This window comes from Pithys albifrons, chromosome Z (assembly GCF_047495875.1).
Source record: "Pithys albifrons albifrons isolate INPA30051 chromosome Z, PitAlb_v1, whole genome shotgun sequence".
Classification (NCBI taxonomy): Eukaryota; Metazoa; Chordata; class Aves; order Passeriformes; family Thamnophilidae; genus Pithys; species Pithys albifrons.
This window is the reverse complement of record NC_092497.1, coordinates 68683436-68705510: the sequence shown is the minus strand read 5'-3', so window position 1 is coordinate 68705510 and position 22075 is coordinate 68683436. Positions and strand designations below refer to the sequence as shown.

The 22075-nt window shown below is 39.7% G+C and overlaps 1 protein-coding gene across 1 annotated transcript in view; it reads right to left on the bottom strand.

Annotated features, from left to right (window-relative positions):
- LURAP1L (leucine rich adaptor protein 1 like) overlaps nt 1-16483 on the bottom strand; it is a 22951-nt gene extending 6468 nt beyond the window's left edge. The window contains exon 1 of the mRNA XM_071580706.1: nt 15936-16483. Within this exon, the coding sequence (XP_071436807.1) occupies nt 15936-16427 (492 nt within the window). The 5' untranslated portion in view covers nt 16428-16483. The remainder of the gene's footprint in view (nt 1-15935) is intronic.
- Nucleotides 16484-22075: the final 5592 nt, after the last annotated feature.

Below are 22075 nucleotides of genomic sequence, written 5' to 3'. Positions count from 1 at the left end.
TCTTCAGTCTGGAAGGGATAACTGGTCTACACATCTATCTATGCCTCCCTCCCTCCCTCTCATATTGGTTGTTTAACAAGATATTTCTTCCTTACACAACTAGTCTTCCTATTGGTCTTCCATAATAATAAACAGAACACTGACTTAATCTAGTCAAGAGAACTTATAAATATACAGGCACATATGTACAGGTATATAAAAATATTAATTCCATTTTTAAATATACAGTGTTTTTTAAAAAGTACTAGGTTACTGCTTTTAGAATAAAACTGTTATTGACCAGGGCTGCTAACAAAGACAATTATCACCTGCTGGCAGTCACCCAAAGTAGTGCATTAGCTGTCCCTAGACTGGTCACTTAGCTTTCAGATCAAAGTTGCACTTGTACTCAGAAAATCGGCAAAATGGACTTGTGTTTTCCTACTGCACGTTCTGCAATCATAGCTTCCAGTCAGGTCCAAACACAGTGGGTCCTCTTCCCTTCCAAAAAGGACAAAGTTAAAAATTCTATTATATATATACCCTTTTAATATGTGAAAGCTGTTTGAAACTCTAGTTTCTTCCTGCAGATTACTTTCTTTTAAATTCCTGGGCGCACATGCTGATGCTGCTTCTAATACAGGAAGTCTGCAGGGATATTAATAGCAATGATAAAATGTGGTCTGAAGAAAAGACACTCCTGGGCTTATTTAAATTATTTTAGTTTCATTTTTCCTCAACACTTTTATGATATGTGCTGTAAAGAGCACACTAATAAAAGAAATAAGTGAGCCTAAATAAAAAGGTATTTCCTTCAAGACAAATCTTTTAGCCAGATCACAGTGAAGTCAGTCTCTACAAGACGCAAAATATTATACTTAAAAGTTAACAGATTCAAAGAGGTATTTAAGTCACTCATACTAGAAGCTCTGCTCTGTACAGGATCACGAGCAAGACTCAGGCATGGATAGTCCTGCTATGGACTGCTATGAGTACTATGGAATCTGTGTTTTGAAGCAGTATGAGTCTGGGTACATATTCCACGATAAAGCCACTCTAAAGTTATGCATGTGAGAAGTCTCGCAGAAGATAATGAATGTGTGAAGAGTGTTAAGATGAAACAGGCATTGGATCCAATTCCATCTGTTGTTAAACACTGTCATACCCATCGCTATCGCACCATTTACAAACAGAATTTCTAATCAGCAGAACTATTTCACACCAAAAGGTTTGTGTGACGATTACAGTTCAGGAGTATTAATGCTTACTTACTGTTGTTTCCTTTTTCTAGAATGTGTCAATCACACCTGTCCACTTCCCTATTCAATTTCCTCAATTTCCCATATCATTCAGGATGAACAGCTTGCCAGCTATGCCTACCTTCCCCTTCTATTTTTAAAGGCAGATTATCTCAGTTTTCCATGGAATAATGAATACTGTGAAGTAATTTGAGATGTAATTTAAAAAACGCCAGCAACTAACAATCAATATCCAAATAATACTTTGTTTTGCTAACCTTATTCCACTTTTTCCTCATGTTACTTTTGCTGTCACAAACACTGAATAACAATTTTTCAAGTAACTAAGGAAATTAATTCACAAAGATGAGAGTGTGGAAAATAAACAGTGGTTGACAATATCAAATTATTCAAGTTTTATCAAGATACAAATACAGTAAGCAGACATAGAAGGACAAAAAGCTCAACAATAAAACATCATTGACCAATTTTTTGAGAGAATATACCTAGCAAGCTGAAAAGATCACAAGCTACCTATTCAAAGCCCAAAATTCAGTACATGTGAATGCAAGCATTCTTTAATTGGAGTCACCAAGTTCACATGTTTACAATAGGGATAAGTGAGGTGACATACATAGGGGCTTTTTTTATTAGGTATCCTATTCGAAGGCCAGCAGGCTCAAAATGACACTACAGCAGCTTTTTGAAACCACTAAGTAAAAGAGATGCTCTTTTTTCCAGTTAACATGTCTAAAATAAAATAAAACCATGGATGACAGGTAATGTCTGGTCTTTTAACATACAAGATGATTAATGGGTTTGCAGGAGCTTAATACATATGCATATGCATGTCTTTAAACCTTTTGCCTCCTTCTAAATTGTTCCACTGATTCAAGATGTTTGCATTGGTTCTTCATATAATGAGGTTGCTTTAGGCAATGATATTTCAAGATCAAGATCAAAAAATCAGACTGCCTAGGCTAACTTTTGAATTTTAACACAGTCTTCAGCATCTCCTGTTAAAAAAGCTCATTTTTACACAGAGTAAGACCACAAGTTTATTATCCATAACTGGAAGGGATCACCTCTGTACAGCTGGGAATTGTAACTGCTTGTGGGAATGCTCCATGTGCACTCCATGGCAAAGCCAACTAGCTTTCATTAATTCAGGCATTATAACATTTCAACCTAACCTGACTAACCTGACTGACATTGTATGTGAGCTCTCTCAAACAATAGAGATGTTGACAAAAACCTGGCAGAGATGAGACTGACAGTAAGTCAGGGTAAGTGTTCATCCTTATGCTAGATGTCTGATGATGATTTACCTCACACTGATTTAGGTAAATTAAATTTCAGTTAACAGTGATATATGTAGACCAAGAGCTTTATGTGTACTTGGTTTCTTTCATCATGGACTTGTGTTATACTGTATTGCTGTAGTATTTTCCTATTTATTTCCTCCGGTTTCTTTTAGACTTGTAACCTTCAGACAATGAGGGAGAATATGCCAAAGCTACATGTATATACAAAAGGTAATTTTACGTGATCTATTGTTGATTTATAGTTGCAGTTTGCTGGTTGACTTTATTTCTGCAAAGTGAGCAGGTTACATTGACCTTTCGCAGCTGTACTTCCATAATGAGTCACAATAAAATATTGTGGTAGGCTACAGAAGCAGTCTTAATGACTTAATTTTTGACTTATTTTGCAAAAGAGATTGTTTATGTTCTTGTTTCTCTTGAAGACTCCAAAATTGTTAAAACCCTCAAAGGAGATTTTTGGGCAGCAAGTGATTACAATCACTGAAGTCACAGCTGTTCAGAAAGTGAGCAGTCATTCAGTTTTCAGTTTCTGTCTGCACCCTGTGCTACTTTAAACAGAAGCTGCAAGTTCCAGTAAAATCCTTCACCAAATGCTTACAATAAATAGTTCTGCAGGTCCTTCTGTAAAAGTTGGCAGCCAAACAACATAGCTTTGTGCACAGTGAGTTTTAACCAAGAAGGAGAAAGACAGACCTTGTGATTTTACATCAGCCAAAAATTGATTCTCCTTCTGTAAGCAGAGCTTAACCAGCTGATTAGCTAAAGCAAGAACTGAGCAGTCAGGTCTGAGCCACCACCAGAATGATCAGGAGGCACAGCAACTTCATGAAACAGCAAGTTAGCTCAGTAAGAAATGAGAGTAAATAACTTAATCAACAGGTTCCAAGGACATTTCTTGGAAATAAAAGACCAGATACTATGTTAGTATGGTTATCATCAAGAAATTACAATATTGGTGATCTACATTTCTCTTGCAATACTGTATTTTAATATTTCAATTTTATACATAGTATTTGACTCCCCTCAGACTTGCCATAAAAAATCTCAGGGGACTGTGTCAGTTTAAAAGAAAACCAAGATGTCTATGAAGGAAACTGAGGAACCCTTCTGCAGTAGGAAGGGGCAGGGGGCCTCTTCCCAAAACCCATCACAACCTCTGAAATGAAGATACTTTAATCGAAAACGTAGAGAAAAAAAGGATAGCAGTTCTTTCCTACAAATATATATAACAAAAAAAAAAAAAAAGAACAGAACAAGCAGCAACACCGTAGCCAAAAGTTTCAAACAAATCAAGTCCCATCTCTGCCCCTTCAGTGCAGTTGTATTTACAGACAGGGGAGGCGATGCCACGCCTTGGGAGGGAGCAGCTGTTGTGACTCACGAGCTCTGGCGAGGCAAAGACAGAGGGTAGGGAGAGGTACTTGTTCCATAACTCACATAGGAATGGCAGCCACAGGGAACAGGCTGAAACCTTTCCCATGGGCAGTGTAAGGACCCTCTCCCCATCCTTTGTCTGGAAGCACTGGGGGGGATTAGCAACTCTTCTGCAGGGGGCATCAGCCCTCAAGGAGTTTGTAGCAAATCCAGCTAGTAGAACTGTTTTGTCCAAAGAACAGCACAGGTGGCTGGCACACACAGTAGCCACAGAAGAGAAGTGTGGCAAAAAAGGAAAACTCTCCCGGGCCACCTCCCCACATCCTCTACTCAGCCATCATGTTGGAATGCAAAGCTAGTAATCATCCCCTTTCTTTAGCTTTTAGACATTTAGCTGGCTCTGGGAGCAGGTAGTGGGGGTTGGGCTTCCACAAGTCATCTGTCCTGGCCTGCAACTCCCAAACCATGGTGTTGGCAAGGGACAGGAAAAAAAGATCCATGAAAGATTTTGAAACCATAACAGGGGTAAAAAATCTTTTTGTTTGCTTGTTTACTTTAGTTTTTTGGCCATATTTTTATTTTACTGTGGAAAAGAGGAAACCAAATACCTCCTAAGTAGATATGACAATGATTATCAGACAGAACCATACTATATATATGAAAGCAAGAAGCAGGAAAAAAAAGTAAAGGTTAATTATTTAAATTCCTATTTCAGCACCTCCTGTCCAGATAAAATAAATGTTAAATAATCTCTTCAAACATGGATGTACCACAAAATTCAGACAGATAAACATCCAGTTTCAGAAGGATGAATGAATATAAAAGGGAGATCCTGATTCTTTTAAAGCTCGGTTGAATTCATATGAAAGGGAGCAGTGAGGAAATGTAGAAGTTTGAGAAGACCAAAAACTTGTAATGCTACTGAAAGGTTTTACTAAATGTTTCCAAATATCTCATACTACTGTCATAAAAGAACTATCTGACCTTAGAATTGTATCTATGATAAAGGTGAAAATATCCAGAAAAATCCATAATATGGACCCACACATGCTGATAGACAAGATAATGCAAATGCAAACATTCAGGCCAGTAATGAAGCGGCAACATTTGGCTGTGGGTGTCAGAAACTGTTACAGCAGATGGACAATCACAGCATCATTATTAATTGTTCAGGACACCAGCCACAACACAGGACTGTATGTATCTTCCCACCAACATGAGATACCACTGGGGCTCAACAGTATATATCCAGTTTCTTTCATTTAATTGGATTTCACTCTCTGCCTTATTTATGTTTGCCTTGACCAAAACATGCTCTTAAAAACAATGCAAAAAAATGGATCAAATATCTGTTTGTTTGGTAAAAAAAAGAACAAAACATTCCAGATGTGTTCATCCCTTTAAAATTAATTACTTTTAATATTGGCACTGTGAAGTATGGTCAAAAGCATGTAACTACAATAAAATGCAAGAAGACAATGGGTTTTGCTTAAATCTATGTCTAAAGTTTGAAAATACTGCTTTTACAGAGACAACACCAAAGTTTGAAAACATTCTAAAAAGTAAAAAAAACCCAACCAACCAGCCAAACAAACAAAGCCAAACCAAAAATCAAACCACCCAACTTATTTCATTAAGTCAGAACTGCAACATGACAATATTTATGTTGGAGACAAATCTGAACTTTCTTGAAATTCAAGTCTGCTTCCACAATACCACTGGAAAGACACATAAGATTGAAAAAAAAAACAACCAACGAACACATCTTTGTCTGAATGTCCACAGAATCCAAAATGGAATTCTGTTCAAAACAATTCTGTGATCCTGTAGGTGGGGTAGATCCTATCGAAAGCATATTTTTAATCTAACAATCAAATCTTTAGTAAAGACAAATTCCCATCCTATTTACTGAAGGTTTATCTGGATAAGAATAAAAGAGAACTTTAAGACAGCCTGGTAATCATAAGTGATCATGTATGCTCTTAGAACTGCTTTAATAGTGTTAGAAAGTGACATGCTGATCACTGGGATTTTTTGCCTATTAAAACGCTATATGAGTCTGTTTTTCTTTCTGTTTGAAGTTGCATATCTTTCAGATTAAGCCTCACTTTTTGTTTTAAATGTAAAGCTTCATCCAAATCTCCCTATTAGTGTCATCACTATCCTCCTGAAATACAGTTCCTACATAGTCTTTATGCCTACTGAAAGTTCTAGCAAATTTTATGTCTTTCAGATAAAATAAAGTGAAGTTGACTATTTTGAGTCTTTCAAACAAAAACATCCTTCTAAACTTCCAGATATCTATAAAAAGTTATCTATTTTAGTTCTCTGTCATTCACTAAGAAGGTCTCAAACAGCTAGAAGCTAACTTGCATATGGGATCTACAGGTTAAAAATCTAGAAGCAAAAAAGAGTCTACAACGAGAACAATCTCCAGCAAACTGAAATACTGAAATTGGCCAGCATAATTAGTAAGCAGGTCACTGAAAGATGCATCAGCTGCGGCTTTTGAGCCCTTATGGATCGAAAAGCCGTGCATCCCTTTGCTTCCTACAGAACACACTGCAGTCATCTGTTACAGAGGTCACAAGGCACGATATAGAACAATAAATGCATATATTAACAATTAAACAAAGACAAATCCTATGTTTTCAGGGAAGGATATGAGAAAGTAGCAACAGTAATCAGTCATGAACTATATAAATAGGCAGTCTAAGTACCAGTCTTTCCATATCATTTGATCCCTCCTCTGATCAATCACTATCATCCACACCATACAGTGCAGTGCTCAGCTTCTCCTACACAACTCTAGCTCATGTTCTATTGCTCTTTTTTAATTTAAAGTTGTTCTTAGCAAAATTTCTACATAGAAGAGTACTGAGGCAATACGAAGTGATTCTAGTTCAGGAAAGAATATACATCACACCTATTAATGCAGTTATCAGAGGTAAGAGTAGAGCAGGATTGCATCAAGGTCATTGGTTATACTTTCTAATTCTCTTTCTACTGAGGAAATAATAGCTACTAAGCTAGTTGGGGAACAGAAATAAGGTGCAAGAATTGTAACACATGGCTAGGAAAACACAAATATGGCCTTCAAGAATAATCAAGGGTGGCCTAGGAAATGAGAGAACTAGACAGGGAAAACTGAGACACAACAGGTTTGGACTAGAGAAATTCAGTTGCATTTCAAAAAAGCTGGTTAGGGTTCTTCTGAAGTAATTTTATCTTTAACAGAGTACAAATTAATGAAAATGAAAACATAAAAGCTTAACCATCATACCATTGCTTTGGTAGTGTTTCTTTTTTATCTGAAACGGGAGTATGCTCTGCACTGCTGAATGCACAGATAGCTTTATGAATTATCACACAGGGTTACCTCATCTGCCTATGGGGAAAACAGCAATCACACTTCCACTCCATTGCTTCAGTCACAGCAACTAGTGCTAGATGCTAACAAAGGAGGATATAAATTCTATGGGTAAACTTAGGGTTGCTCTTGCATGCCAGTAGTACTGCTCTTCTCTTGCAAAGAAGCTTTCTCCTCTGCTGTTGCAGTTTTCTCCTACAAACCCTGTAACACTAGGATCCTGTCACAGGCCAGCCCTTCAAACCATGTGTAAAAATATTTTGGTGTACAGCACAATTATCCCAAGACATATGGACAGATCATTAACAGTCACAGTGGTTAAACTGGCCCTGTGAAGGCAAAATGCACTTGAAGTCGCAGTACAGGGTACGACCTCTAAAAATTATTGTTCTGGCTTCATACATGCTCTTCTCATAGGTATCCAGTTTTGAGAAGACTAGAAAAACAGTTTAAAGTTGGAGTTTACAATGACTCTTTGAATGACTTCTCAAAGTTGACATGTTTTTGCACAGACTCATCCCAATCTTGTTAGTCAAAAAACCTTCCTGCCCATGGTACCAAAAACAATATAAACTCACTACACTACTACTGTTTTATCATCATGTACTTTGTTCTAAACACAAACCTATTGGCTCTGTCTAACAAAGAAAATAGTCTATACTAGCAGCACAACTTGGAGAACAACTTCAGGCTTTCAGTGTGGCTGGAACAAGCCTTCTCTGGGCTCTCCGAAAAATGTACTTGTTAATCTGACTTCAGGAAGGACACTAGATATTCAGAATCACAACATCACAGAATACTTAGGGTTGTAAAGGACCTCTGAAGATCACCTAATCTAACCTCACTAGACACAGGATTGTATCAAGGTGGGTTTTGAAAACTTACAGAGAGGCAGACTGTACATCCTCTCCAGGCAGACTGTTTCTTTGCTCAGTCACCCTCAAAGCAAAAAAGCTTTTCCTCATATTCAGATGGAATGTCGTGTGTTTCAGACTTTGCTTGTTGACCCTTGTCCTATTTCTAGGCACTGAAGATGGTCTACTCCATTCACTTGACACCTTATCTTAAGATATTTGTATGCACTGATAAGATGTGTTCTCAAGTTGCTCCTTCTGCAGGCTAAAAAGGCCCAGTTTCCTAAGCTCTTCATTATAAAAGTGATGCTACAGTGCCCCAGCCATTTTTGTAGCCCCCTGGTAGACCAGCTGTCCAGTAGTTGCTTTTCTTTCTTGAACTGGAAAGCCCAAAATGGAGCCCAGAACAGTACTCCAGATGTTGCCTTACCAGGGCTGAGTAGAGGCAGGCAGTGTGTGCAATTTTCACTAGTTTTCTACATAGGTGGCAAACAAATGCAGATCCTATCTCTGGTTACACAGAAATGCTTCACAGTTTCCTCTCTGCTATTAGGACTGGTTTTCCTAGTCATTTATAATTATTGGAAAGGTCGAGCTCAGAATCTGAAGCTTTGTAAATTAAAAAATCTTTTCAGCACATACTTAATATACGAGAGTCATGTTGCAAGCATGCATCTCTGTTAGCAAAAGCATGCAACCATTTCAAAGACAACATTTCTTTAAACCAGTGGAAATTCTGTAGAAAGACACGCACACACACACAAAATAAAACTGAAAAAGGCAAAGCAACAAAGCTGTTCTATTCTTGTTTCTACCTTGGAGTAAAAATGTGTGAGCTTGAAAACACTCAAAACATTTGTTACATTATATTTCTTGGATGTGTGTTTCCTTCTGTACCTACAGAGAGATAGGTTTCATGGCCAAAGCAGAATGTAGTAAAATGGCTCTCTTTTTGTAAGCATTTTAGTCATGATTGCAGTGAACAAAATAACAAATTAAGTCAGTAAAATTCTTGTGTTTATAAAACCTAAGTAGTTAAGTAGCAATTTACCATTGCTTTACAGTCACTAAATGTTTTGACTTGACCTGGCACTGCACCCAGCAGGGCCATACAGCATTTAGAGGAGTTTATTTTACAGTACGGCAAATTAAACATTCAGATAACTTCTCTAGCAGACTAGCTAGTTTGCGTTTCCTGTTAATTAACAAATATGCCATACCATTCCCTTGACAAAACACTAGTATTAAGAAAGGCTAATTTGGTGGGGAAGGATAAGGATTGGATTGATGAGAGCAGGGTTGCGTAGTTGTGCCAGTATGCTCTTCTCCATGTTTATGGAAGCTCTAGAAGATATTGCATATCCTGACAAAACACCAGGTGAAATGAAAACACTCTCCAGAGTACTCTTATCTTCTTCTACAGAAGGAAGGAAACCTCCTTTACAGCTTCCTCAGCAGAGGAATCCTCAGACATCTTTTATTCCACACAATCATCTGCAGGCATGCATTGGGGGGACTAATTATTGGAACACAGCATAGGTTACCTCTGAAATAACTGACTATCCCAATATGCCTCTAGACTTGAAAGACCTTGAGCTGTGTTGTTTATACCTTTCAAAGCTGTAATACAAGGTGGCTTACACACCCTCTGGATGTATTTTGGTCACCAGTTTTGATCACCCTCCAGATTAGGGTTCCTTCCAGTTGGTTACCAAGAACATCTTCCATCATGGGTAAAAGCTTATAATTAGAAGTCTCACTTATGAGAGTAAGAGCTACACAACAAAGGCTATGAGTCTGTCTTCATAACAAAAAAGTTTCCCTGTTATTATGAGACTGTCCATAATTTTTACGGAGCTCTTCATCCTTATTAACAGTAATCTGAGAACCATCTTTTGGAACTGCTTACATGTAAGAAGTTTAACTTCCATGTTTACAAATGCAGATGAAAATCTATGAAAGAAATTGCACTCAATTGCTTTTCAATAGCTCCAACGCTCTGTTTTTTTATTCCTGTAACTTCATCCCCATTTGTTCCAGATTCCAGTATCCAGTCTCTCTTCCAGGACATGGACAGAAATGAAACATGCAGGAATTAAACATGTCTACTGTGGAAAGTTTACTAGGTTTTAACCTTGAAGGTAGAGAACAGACAAATAATCTTGTAGCCTTTAAAACACAAGTTGAAAATGTATTCTTTTTCTTTGACTATTTACTGTTAAGAGAAGGGAAGTATCAAAGAGTAGAAATACATTTGTTGGTGATTACTTCTGGTGATTCAATATAGGTATTTAGAGTATTGCACATTTCAAGTTTTATCTGCTCAAACACAAAAGGTAATTTTAAAATGTTTTTAGCCATACATAAAGCATCCACACAAAATTATGATGATCAAAGTGCTGGAACACTGGCCAGATGAGGAAAGACTAAAGGAGTTAGGTTCTTTTCTCCCTAGAGAAGTCCTGGCGATGGGGGTATCTAATTGCAGCATTCCAGTGCTACGAAGAGAATCAGGAGAGGTTTCACTTAATACTTGATTTTTTTTTTTTCATTGAGGGCAACGAACCATAAGAACAACCTCCCCAGGTACATGGTGGAGTCCCTTTTGCTGGATGTTTTCAAGATGCAATTGGACAGGCTGCTCAATAGTCTCATCCTGTTTCCCTGTCCTATGAGAGGTCAAACTAGATGATCTTTAGAGGTCCCTCATAGAATGGTCCTACCATCTCAAGCTATTCTATGAAAACCACCATGCTATTCTGCTGATTTTATCAGAAAGTTTATAATCTATTTGCTAAAAGCTATCAAACTGTAGAGCTCTGTGCAGAAAGGGTTTAGTATTTGTTACAAATTGTCAGCAATAAGACTTTAAAGCAACTTCAAAGATTCCTCTGTTCTTGAAAAAATAATCAGGAATGAATCATGAAATGATAATAAATATACTTTGAAATAAAGGCTGGCAAAATCTCACAGTATGTGAGCAATCCAAATGGAAGTCTTGACTGAAGTATCCCCAACACTACTATGATGATCCATACATGAGACAGATGCATGTGCACCAAAGTATCTCACACTGATGCCACCAGGTAAGATATCAGCAATGTTTCAAGCTGTGGGTCATGCAGCAGCTAATAATGTAAGCACATATTCATCTGTTTCCTGCAGACTTAAACCCTTCAGCAGCTGCTAAGAACAGACAGAAAGCCCTGACTCAGTGCAACATGGAGATGTTCCACAATTCAAATCCTTCTGCCAGGCACTGGGTGAGATTTGCCAGTCAAAATACATGTTTAAATATACATTAATTTAAATAATCTTGCTCACCTCATCTTTCCAGAAATGATCTGAAAACTTGGCAAGGTTCTGGCACTATAATTAGCTGGCAATTTTTTCTTGCTAGATTCTATCATTTTCTCTAAGGATCAATTTATGAATCCCTTTTAGCATGAGTGTCCTAGTATGACTGCACACTTTATATTATATTTAAAAATTACGAACTACTCTACTACATCATGAGAATTGAAGGGTATGTAGAGAACTTGCCAGCAAGATCCAGCATTACCACCTTTGGAGTGAACTTCAGGAGAACTTGCGGAAGTAAGTTAAATTCTATTTCTATATGCCTTCTTTCTATTTCTAAGAGCTTCACTCATTGAATAACTGCTCACGAAGAAATGAAGTTTGATGAAACTCTCCCACGCAGGCTTGAGACCTAGCCACTAGTAATTTTATAATTTAAGATTTTATCTTCTGTGAAGATTTTAAGCAAAAATTCAAATTAATCTAATAGAAAACTAGCATCTGATACAGAGTTTTGCATTGCTGACTAGGCACACTGAACCAGATCTTGGCTTTAGTTAAGACAACTGATGTTATCATACAAAACTGAATGTAGCAGCCTGTACCTATCGCATATGTTACAGATGAGTCAAGTCACAGTTGACTTTTTCTCTTTACAGATAGTAATAAAAGTTGACATTCCACAGCTGTGCATCTAATAAACCTAAGCAACTCAAGCAGTATTCAAACTCTCTCGAGCTGGTAAAATAGTGTGATAACAGCTTTGCTCTCTGACTCTCACCTTCATTAACATGCTAAAGATACATTAAAAAAAAAGGCAACAAAATAGTATTTGCCTGACCTCCAATCAGTAAAATATACTTTTACTTCTATTTCAAATAGCATTAGCCTAAATCTGGCATGTTCAGCTCCTTGGAAACAGGCTTATCTCAGTTTCTTTATCTATCATTCCCTGCTGAACTCAGTACACACAGTTCGATGTTCAGACCCTTTTAACAATACTTGATTCTCAACAGTGTTCACTAGAAGGAATCTCAATTAAAGGCCCCAGCACTGCCATCCACCCCTCACTTACAAGACACAGTATATCTTTTCTGCCTAAAATTTTTTTATGCAAAATATTTTGCATTTATGCAAAATATTTCTGCATAACTGTATGTAATGCAGACTATACGCTGTTTAACTATGTAGCTTTCAAAGAGGAACTAAAAAGCTGACTTCTGAAACTTTGGAATTAAAGGAAAAAACAAAAAAACACTCTCTTTCTTCGAGTGTTAAGGAAAATCTGCCTTTGCATAACCTCAGAACTTGTGAAGGAAAATTGATGCTTTTGAAGCAGTATCATTTAAGGCTGCAGAATAAGCCTCACTATTTACTGCAATGGGTAGCTGTTAAAGTTTTATGTGTTGAATAGTGACCTCAGGAGCATGGTACATTAGAAAATGAGCTCCAGCTATAAAGGTTATTATTAATTTCCTATATGGAATATTCCATCTAAAATAGCACAGGAAGAAAGAGCGTAACAGTAACATCATGACAAATTTCACACTGAACTAAGTCACATCAGCTAATAGAAGGTACTCATTTCACCACAGGCTGACCAGAGCACAGTGTTTTGATCCGCACCGGTAGTTCTGTCTTGCTTCGCCCGTAACTTTTGGGCCTTACAACAAAAAGGTTTTCAGGATCCAATGCAGCCTCCATTGTGGCCTTGGTGGGGAAATTGGAGGATAAGGAAAGGGAAGTAGCCTGGCCAAGCAGGTCCATATTTCAAGAAAGATATTATGTGGTGCTTTGTGTGTGATTCCAGTGACTATCACCACAATCAGGCTTGAGGGAAAAAGAACTATATGCTATGAACATCTGCAGGAGCAAATGCAAGCCTCAAGACCTTTGCCCGGGAGATACACAGTTGTCACCAACCCCTCCGCCCAGTCTGTTAGGTACTGTAACTCACGATTAAACCAAATACTTCCAAGTCAAATATTGTCAATGTTTTAAATATATTTGACTAGAGGAGTGTGCATAAGCTTGTTTTATATATGCTTACAATAAGTTTGCCTCAAGTCTGAAGCAATTATGCAAAAAAATCAACAATATGCCTATCCAAAATCCAGTGAGTGGGCTGCAAAAGTTGCCATCATAGTACCAGATGTACCACAGTAACCAGAAAAAGACACCTTGATGGATGACACTTGGTTTTCTGAGTTTTCCAAATTTCTAATCTTTTTCATTTTTTGCACTTATTTACTACTGTGGCAGCTATAAACTACTTTTCTATAAGCTAAAAGCCTCTTATGCCTTGCAGCAAATGCAAAGAAAACTAAATTAGAAAGAGATGTGAAAAAGAAGTTATGGTTCTGTTTAGGAATTATGTATAGTAAAAAAAGAGAAAAAAGCAGAGAAAAGTAGCTGAAGAAACTTTTAGGATAGAGTCAAATCCTGAAGACACCGGAAAAAAAACCCAAGAAGGGAGCTCACTTTCACGCTCTGAATTAGAGAAGTGAAGACTGTGAAATGAAACTTGCAAGTGGGAAACAGGTGAAGAGACCAACCTCAAAAGGTGATAATGGGTAATGCACTCACATCACCCTCCCTTAACAGGCCTAATTCTCACGATATGTCTAGACGTGCCAAGAACTCTGGCTACCTTATTTGCTTCCTCTGCAGTCTGACATCCCATACATTATAAGCTATCTGCAGGTCATGCTACATTGTTGTGGAAGCTTAAAATTAAAAAACAAACATGACATATGCGGACAGTGTGGTACTCAATGTCAAAATGGAAATTCCCAGTCATCATTATACTAAAATAATAGAATGGCTTAGCTTTGAAGCGATATTAAAAAATCATCTAGCTCAAATCTCCCTTCCAAAGACAGGGACACCTTCCAAAAGACTAGGTTGTTGAAAGCCCTCTTCAACCTGGCCTTGGATGGTCAGGGATGGGGCACTCAACAGTTTCTCTGGGCAACCTGTACCAGTGTCCCACTACCCTCTGAGTAAAGAACTCCTTCCTAACATCTAACCTGAACCTCTCCTCTTTTAGTTTAAAGGCCTTTCCCCTTGCTCATTACTACATACTCTTGTAAAAACTCTCTCTCCAGCTTTTTTGTTGGCCCCATTTAGATTCTGGGAGGTGGCTAAAAGGTCTCTGTAGAATACACTGATAGCTTGATTTGTGCAGATCTCTTAAATAATATGAAGACCTATAACAGCAAGTGTGATTTATAAGTTACTCCTCAAGATTAACATTTCCACCTTAGCTATTAAGTCTCAGAATATCCATTCTCTTCCCTCCCTTTGCCTAGCTTGCTTATGCTTTAAAAATTCTTATAAACACACACACCTTTTACTTGTATCTATCTATATACATGTAACATTGCACAGACTGTAGGTATGGCATTACACTCCTTCACACAGAATGACATTGATGTGTTTGCTATAAATGACCAAGTTCCAAGATTGCTGCATAAAGTTATGTCAACACATTACCAGAAAAATCTTCCTCCCAACATGATCAAGTTTCATCCTGTTTTCAAATAAGCTCAGTGGCATGATATGCTACTGAAAGAGTCTTTTAGGATCTTATATATCAATTAAACCCTAATAAAAATAGAAAATAACTATGCTTGCAAATCTGAGGTACCCTGTATTGTTAAGATCATATTTGCTCAGTGTTCACTAGTTGCTTGCTTACTTGCTTGTGGAGCATTCTTTTGGTCTGTCTTAAAAAATGAAGCCAAGTTTTATGGCATCATCAAAAATAATTTTTTTGAGATCGTGGCGTACAAAGGAGGACAAACACCTGCACTAACACAGTAAACAAGTTAGGAGTTCCAAACTACATGCAGCTTAGTCCCATCACAGACCAGTGGCAAAAAAAAATAGATCACTCAACCAAATTATAAATAGTTGTTTGTTTAAGAATTGTGTGCATCATCTGTAGCCTGTTTGTAAATAATTAGGTCTCTGAAGACTATAGTTCAGAAATCAAGTTCCTAAATTCCAGGCCAAATTTCCAGCCCAAAATATCCTGTGTCTCCTTACGCATTAGTCATCAGCAGGGAACAGGTGCGACACAGGAAATGCACTTACAAAGGCAAGAGATCAACGCATTATTGCGTTTATTGGGAGTCCAGTTTTCAGTATTTCTAACGAGCTGACAGAGGAACAGAAGCAAACAGCAAGTCCCTGGCTGTGTTGGCAGTGAGAACTGCTACACTGAGAGGAAGAGGCGGCAAGCTCCTCATTCTACGCCGCTTCGCCGAGCAGCCTCCTGCCCTCCCTACCGGCACCACAGGCCCCGCTGCAGCCCGGCCCCTCCGAGGGATGGTGCAGGGCGGCAGCTGCTCCCGTGGACAGGCAGCACATCTTCCCAGGGCGGGTCGGCCGGCAGGGCGGGGGCAGCGCAGTGGCCGTCCCCGTCCCGGGCCGCCGCCGGTGCCGCCGAGCGGGAGGCGTCAGTGCGGGAGTGCTTTGGCCGTCTACTCACCATCTCCTGCCTCAGCAGCTGAAGTTTCGCCTCCAGACGGGCCAGGGCGGCGCGGCGGTGGCGGGGGCCGGGCGCGGTGGGGCGGCCCTCGAGCTCCTCCCCGCGCAGGGGCCGCGCCAGGCTCTCGGGCACTTTGCGCCCCAGCTTCTGCTCGACGTCGCGGAGGTCAGGGGGCGCGCCGGGCTCCATGGCTTGCCCTGCTGGCGCCTGCGGCGGCAGCGTCACCACTACCCGCGCCCGTCCGGCCTCTGCCGGGGCGCAGAAGCGCCGAGATCCGCGCCGGGGGCGGCGGCCGCGTCGCGCGGGGGACCCGTCGGGGGCAGGGGCATCTCCCGGGCACACCCGGCCCTCCCGCCCCTCCTCGGACCTCCGCCGCCGCGGGGAAGGGCAGCGGCGGGCAGGCGGGGACAAACGGCACTGCTCCTTTTGCGGGACCGCGGTGCGCCTCCGCAGCTGCCGCCCCGCCGGCCCGGGCAGCGCGACCCGAATCATCGCACCTCCCGCCCGGCTGCAACTTTAAAGCCGCCGGCAGGTGAAAGAGGCGCGGCCCGGCCCTCCCACCGCGGTACCCGCGGCAGGCGCGGCACGGCCCGGGGCGCCCCCGCACGGGGGTACGGCGCCACCGGCCCGGGACAGCGGTCGGGAACAGCGTGTTCCTTCGGCGGAAAGAGCGGGGAGGAAGAGCAGAGGAGAAAAAGAAGGAAAAAGGAAAAAAGTGAGGGGAAAAAAGAAAATCAACCTTCCAAACCCAAGAGAAAATAAAACAGTCTCCTAACAGTGATAGGAGTGTAAGTCAGGTGTGAATGATGTTCGCATTTGTCAAACAGCTCTTATTGAAGGCAGGTTGATTTCTTCACACCGCCCTTATTATTTTTATTATTTTTGTACCCCTCTCCTCGTTGAGAAACATAGCTTGCAACCTGAGTCAGTTGCTCTAACTAGTAGCAAGACACGTGTTGACCATGCAAATAGCAGTGCTGGATCTGTCCTGTTGCTCCTTGTCTCATGAGGCTGTTGCATACACCTGTCACAGCTCTGAAAACGTGAATCACCCCGTCTGTGGAGCAGCAGCTGACATGTCAAGGAGGATGAGAGAGTCCTTTGTAGCAACTAGAGTCACAGAAAGTGGTGTGGTCAGCTTGGGTAAACAAAGTGTTTTAAGACCAAACTGGATACTGTTTGTGTAATAATTTCATCAGTACTTTAAAATCTAAGATTTATTGATCAGAGGACTTTTCAAGGGTCTAGTACAGTCAGGCAAAAAATCTGGAGATATATCTGATAAAGGTGTATTGATTTTAGACCAGTACCCTTACTGTGTCACTATAACCATCTGGAAATCTGTGAGGCATATGAAAAGACATTTTTCTCCCTCATGTTTGTCCCTTAATGTTTAGTTCAGATGACAAAACCCCCATCAATATTCTTGTCAGAAAAGAAAACCAAAAGCAGCCAAACCAAAATCAGAATCTTCCTTTTTACTGGCCCTATTATTAAATATGCCCTACAATTCTATTTTAATGTGTGTATATTTAGAGATGAGTTTGGTAAGGATCACATTGTAGTTCTCCCTCTGTGACCTATGAACACCTTGTTAAGTAAGTTTATATAATTGTTGTTACAACACCTCTATAAAAGGAGAATTCTTTATTATACAAGAAGCACTAAAAAGTTATGATTCAACTGTATTCAGACTTTATTTTTGAAGATAGCTTGTTAGAAATCTGAAAAAATAGTATTTTTTTCAAAAATATTTCAGATGACCTGAATTATCAAACTTCTTAAAGTGAAAGTATAAGAAGAAGCAGTCCAAAGTTTTATGCTAGTTTGAAGAAAGTGTTCATAGTGATAAAAAGGTTCTCCGAATCCTACTGTAAATAATCTAAACCAGTAAAAATAAGGCCTTTCTGTTATCCTAGGTAAGCATAATTCAGACAGTAAACTACATAATGTGCTTTATGCATTCATGAATTTATGCTCTACCGTCTGGTGTCGTGATTCTTACCTCCTACTGGCCTTGCATCAGTGTAACAGCTAGCAAGTCAATAGGTATACTTTTGAATTACAAAGATAAAAACATATATGTATGTTGCGGTCACCTTGCTAAATCTTCAGGGTTACCAGATTTGCTAAACTAGTAAGTGTTTCAAGAAAACAGGTTTCTCTTTAAGTAAACAAAACCAGTAAACAAGATGTAAATTACATTTTGTCCTGTGGCACAGATCTCCTATCTTCATTTTAGAATCAAAATCTCTTAAATTGAAAGGGCCCAAAAGGTTCATCTAGTTCAACTCCCTGCTCCTTTCAGAACTCCCTAAAACTAAACCACATGACTAAGCATCATCCAGACAGCCCTTGGACTCTGACAGGCTTGGTGCTGTGTCCACTTCTCCAGGGAGCCTGTTCCAGTGATGGACAACTCTCTTGATGAAGAAAACTAGTTTCCTGATGTCCAACACAAATTTCTCCTGATGAATCTTAGTTCTGTTTCCTCATGTCCTGTTGCTGGTCCCCAGAGAGAGAAAATCCTTTTCCTCTGCCCTCCATGAGGAAGCTGTAGTCTCTGATAGGACAAGCCCCAACCTTCTTCAAGGTGAACAAAATTACCTCAGCTGCTCTTGTATGCCTTATCCTCAAGGTGTTTTACCACGTTTGCCACCCTCCTCTGAACTCACTCTGATAGTCTGATGTACTTCTTGTACTGAGGTCCCTACAACCACACAGAAGACTTGAGATGGGGCAACACCAGCATAGTGTAGAGTGGGACAGTCACCTCCCTCAGCGGGTTGATTATGTGGGCTCTTTTGGCCACCAGAGCACATTGCTGACTCATATCCAACTTGCCATCTACCCAAACCAAGACATCTCTTTTGTGCTTCTCTCCAGTCTCTCCACCAATTATATATAATTCCGATTGCTCTGTCACAGGCTGAGAATCTGGCACTTGCTCTTGTTACATTACATGCACTGGGTTATTGCCCAGCTCTATAGTTTATCTTCATCTCCCTGTAAGGCATCTCTACCGTTGAGGGAGTCCGCAGTTCCTCCTATTTTAGTATAATTGTCAAACTTAATGTACATTTAATTCCTGCATCCAGATAATTTATAAAACTACTGGAGAGCACTGGCCCTAAAATTGAGCCATGGGGAACCCCACTGGTGACTGCCTGCCAGATGATACAACCCCTCCATTTATTGACCTATCAGCCAACATATTATGACCTTCACTGGCTATGTGCTAGACATTTCATCCAGAAGAATACTAGATATCAAATGACGAGAGATGATCTCAAAAGCTTTACTAAAATTGAAGAGCCAAATTTACTGCCTTTTCTTGGACAACTAGATGGGTGCCCTTGTTGTAAAAGGAAATTAATTTAGTGAAGCAGGACTTTCCCCTTGAACCAGTGCTGACTATGACTACTACAACCAGTTGTCTCTCTAAGTGTTTTTCACTAACTCCCAGAAGAAACTCACCCATAATTTTACCAGTCACTGAAGTGATACTGACAGACCTGTCATAACCAGAGTTTTCCTACACTTCTTGAAAACTGGGAGTACATTTGTTGGGCTTCCAGTTGACTGGGACCTCTCTAGACTCCCAAGACTGTTGAAAAATAATGGAAAGAGATTCTGCAATGACATTCGCCAGTTTTCCAGTATCCTGGCATGGGTCGCAGTGGGTCACGTGAATTTATGTGCATCCAGCTGGAGCAGCAAGTTCAAAAAAATGTTCAGAGTCAACTGGAAGTTTATCATTTCTCTAATTTCAGTCTTCCAAAACAGAGCTCAGGACTCAATTGGGTTAAACATAGAGTCAAAAAAGGCATTAAATGCCTCTGTTTTGTCTACAGCTTGTTTTTGTGTCTGACCTAGTCAAGTAATAGACTAATATTATCTCTGGGCCTTCTTTCCCAGTTAACATATTTAACAAACGAGCCCCTTTTGTTGCCCTTCACAGTACTACTCAGTTTGGACTTTGGCCACATGAGTTTACTTTCTACAGTGGCAAACAGTATCTCTGTAGTCCTCCTGCATCACCCTGTTTTCTTCAGCCCTGAGCTGTCCACTCTGGGTGAGATTCAAATCTTTGAATCTCTAAGTAAGTTCATTTGGATCAGTTTTTGCTAGCTGAGTTTTTGTTTGCTTTTGTTTTCAGTTCAGATAGACATAGTCACCCTTTTTAGCACCTTGCTAAATCCTCCTATCAACCACTTCATTCTTTCTGTAGCTGGAATTCTTGATACTTCAGTCCAACAAAGTGTGAATACTTGTGTATTTAAAAGACAAAGGGGTTCAGCCTCTTGTTTGACAGGCCCTCCATTGTCACACCATCTCATCTGCATCTCCTTCAGGGTTTAAGAGTGAAGGAGTGAAAGTTCCTTCACATGACTTTACTAAGCACAGCCTTAGACTTGCCTTAGGTCAAACTATGATTTTACGTAAGAAATTGGAGAGTGGATATTATGTTCAACATTTTGAAAATAAAATGAAATTATTTCACATGTAGTTTAATCAAGTAACTACTTTCAAGCCTGTGAGGTGGGGTCCTTATTTTAATGGTAGTTTTTTGCAGATTAAGCTCTTGAATAATTGCTGAAGCTAATCATATTGGAAATCAGAGGGCAAAAGTCATGAAAGAGGACAACAATGGGCAGCTTGTTAAGGAAGGGGCTTGTTCTCAGTTTATGCCTTCTTTTTACTTTCCACAAAAGATGATGCATGTTGAAGAGTGCTAGACTTTGAAATGGAAAGAAAAACCAAAAAACCCCCAAATTTATTTACAGGGATATTATACTTAAGGGATGAGACACAGCAACTCAGGTTATTTACACCATTGATTTTAATAGTATTTTCTCTCTTTTATAATACATTTCCTTTGGTTTTCTAATAAATAAAGTCTTTAAGATGTCTTAGAATGAAAAAGTAGTTGTAATATGATCCTAAAATGTAGGGACTTTCCTGAAGGCAGATCCAAAGTGGGGCACCTATAGTTAGGCCCTCCCTCAACTGGAGTGCATCCAAGATGAATTTTACCGTGATATTGAAAATATTAGCCCAATTCAGAGACTGCTCAAGGTTTTCAGTTGACTGTTTGGGCTATCAGACAGATCTTCTTCAGATAACATAAAATTGCTCTGCCATACTGACCCGAATCCTCATGTGTTGTCATTGCTAGTTCCCTTTTATTAAAATTATGCTGGAAGAAGATACTGGAAGGTAGCCAGCAGGCATCTCAAGCCTGTAAAAGTTTACTATTTCCTTAATCTGTTGACAGTGTCAGACAGATTTCTATAGTACACCAAAAAGTTTGGTTGATATTTAACCTGGAGTTATGTCATATCAGACTGTGAATGTTTAAGGATTTTTAAAAAATTATTTTCTTGGAGGACAGCCAGTTTTGTGGGAGTTATTCCTGATATTATGATAAAGTATTTCCCATAATAACCTTCCCTTGGAAGTGTAGGCTGCAGAAATGGGACCTTCAAATGCTACAGCATTAAGAGAATGCCAGGTACATGACAACACAGGGTGTGGTAGACAGGAGTCCTGCCTTTCCTTCTTTCTACTAGTCACCTCACAATGCCTTTGTCAGATGCTTCTAGGAAGCAATCATTACTTGTTTATTCAAACCAACCTCCAAAGGAAGGTGAGATATTTTGAGAGGGATGTTCATGGCTCATGCTTTGGTGTCACATTGTGTGACTCCTACTTGGGGACATTCATGCTGAACTTTTTAAGTAGGTTCCTTAGAAGTAATGAAGATATTTTAGAGCTAAAGAACCACAGCAGATGAGTCAGAAGGTATTAATAACCATCAAGGTGACAATTCCTTAAATTCACTGCCAAAAGAAAGGCTGGTGCATGTTTATAAAATGGGAGAAGTTTGGGTCATACCAACCAAAGTCAGAACTTTCATCTGGGGCATTCAGTGTGTGGGAAGTTCAACCTAAAGTAGGCTTTCCCCGAATTTGACTGCGTGCAGCCGTAAGAAAAAGAATGGTGCAAATTTAAAGTAGTTAGCAAGGGCATCTTGCACTGACAGACTATTACCTCCTGTGCTGGTTTAAAGGTGAACCAGCAGGGGAAATGAACTCACCACGAGAGAGATTATAAGTCAGACCTAAAATTTAATAATA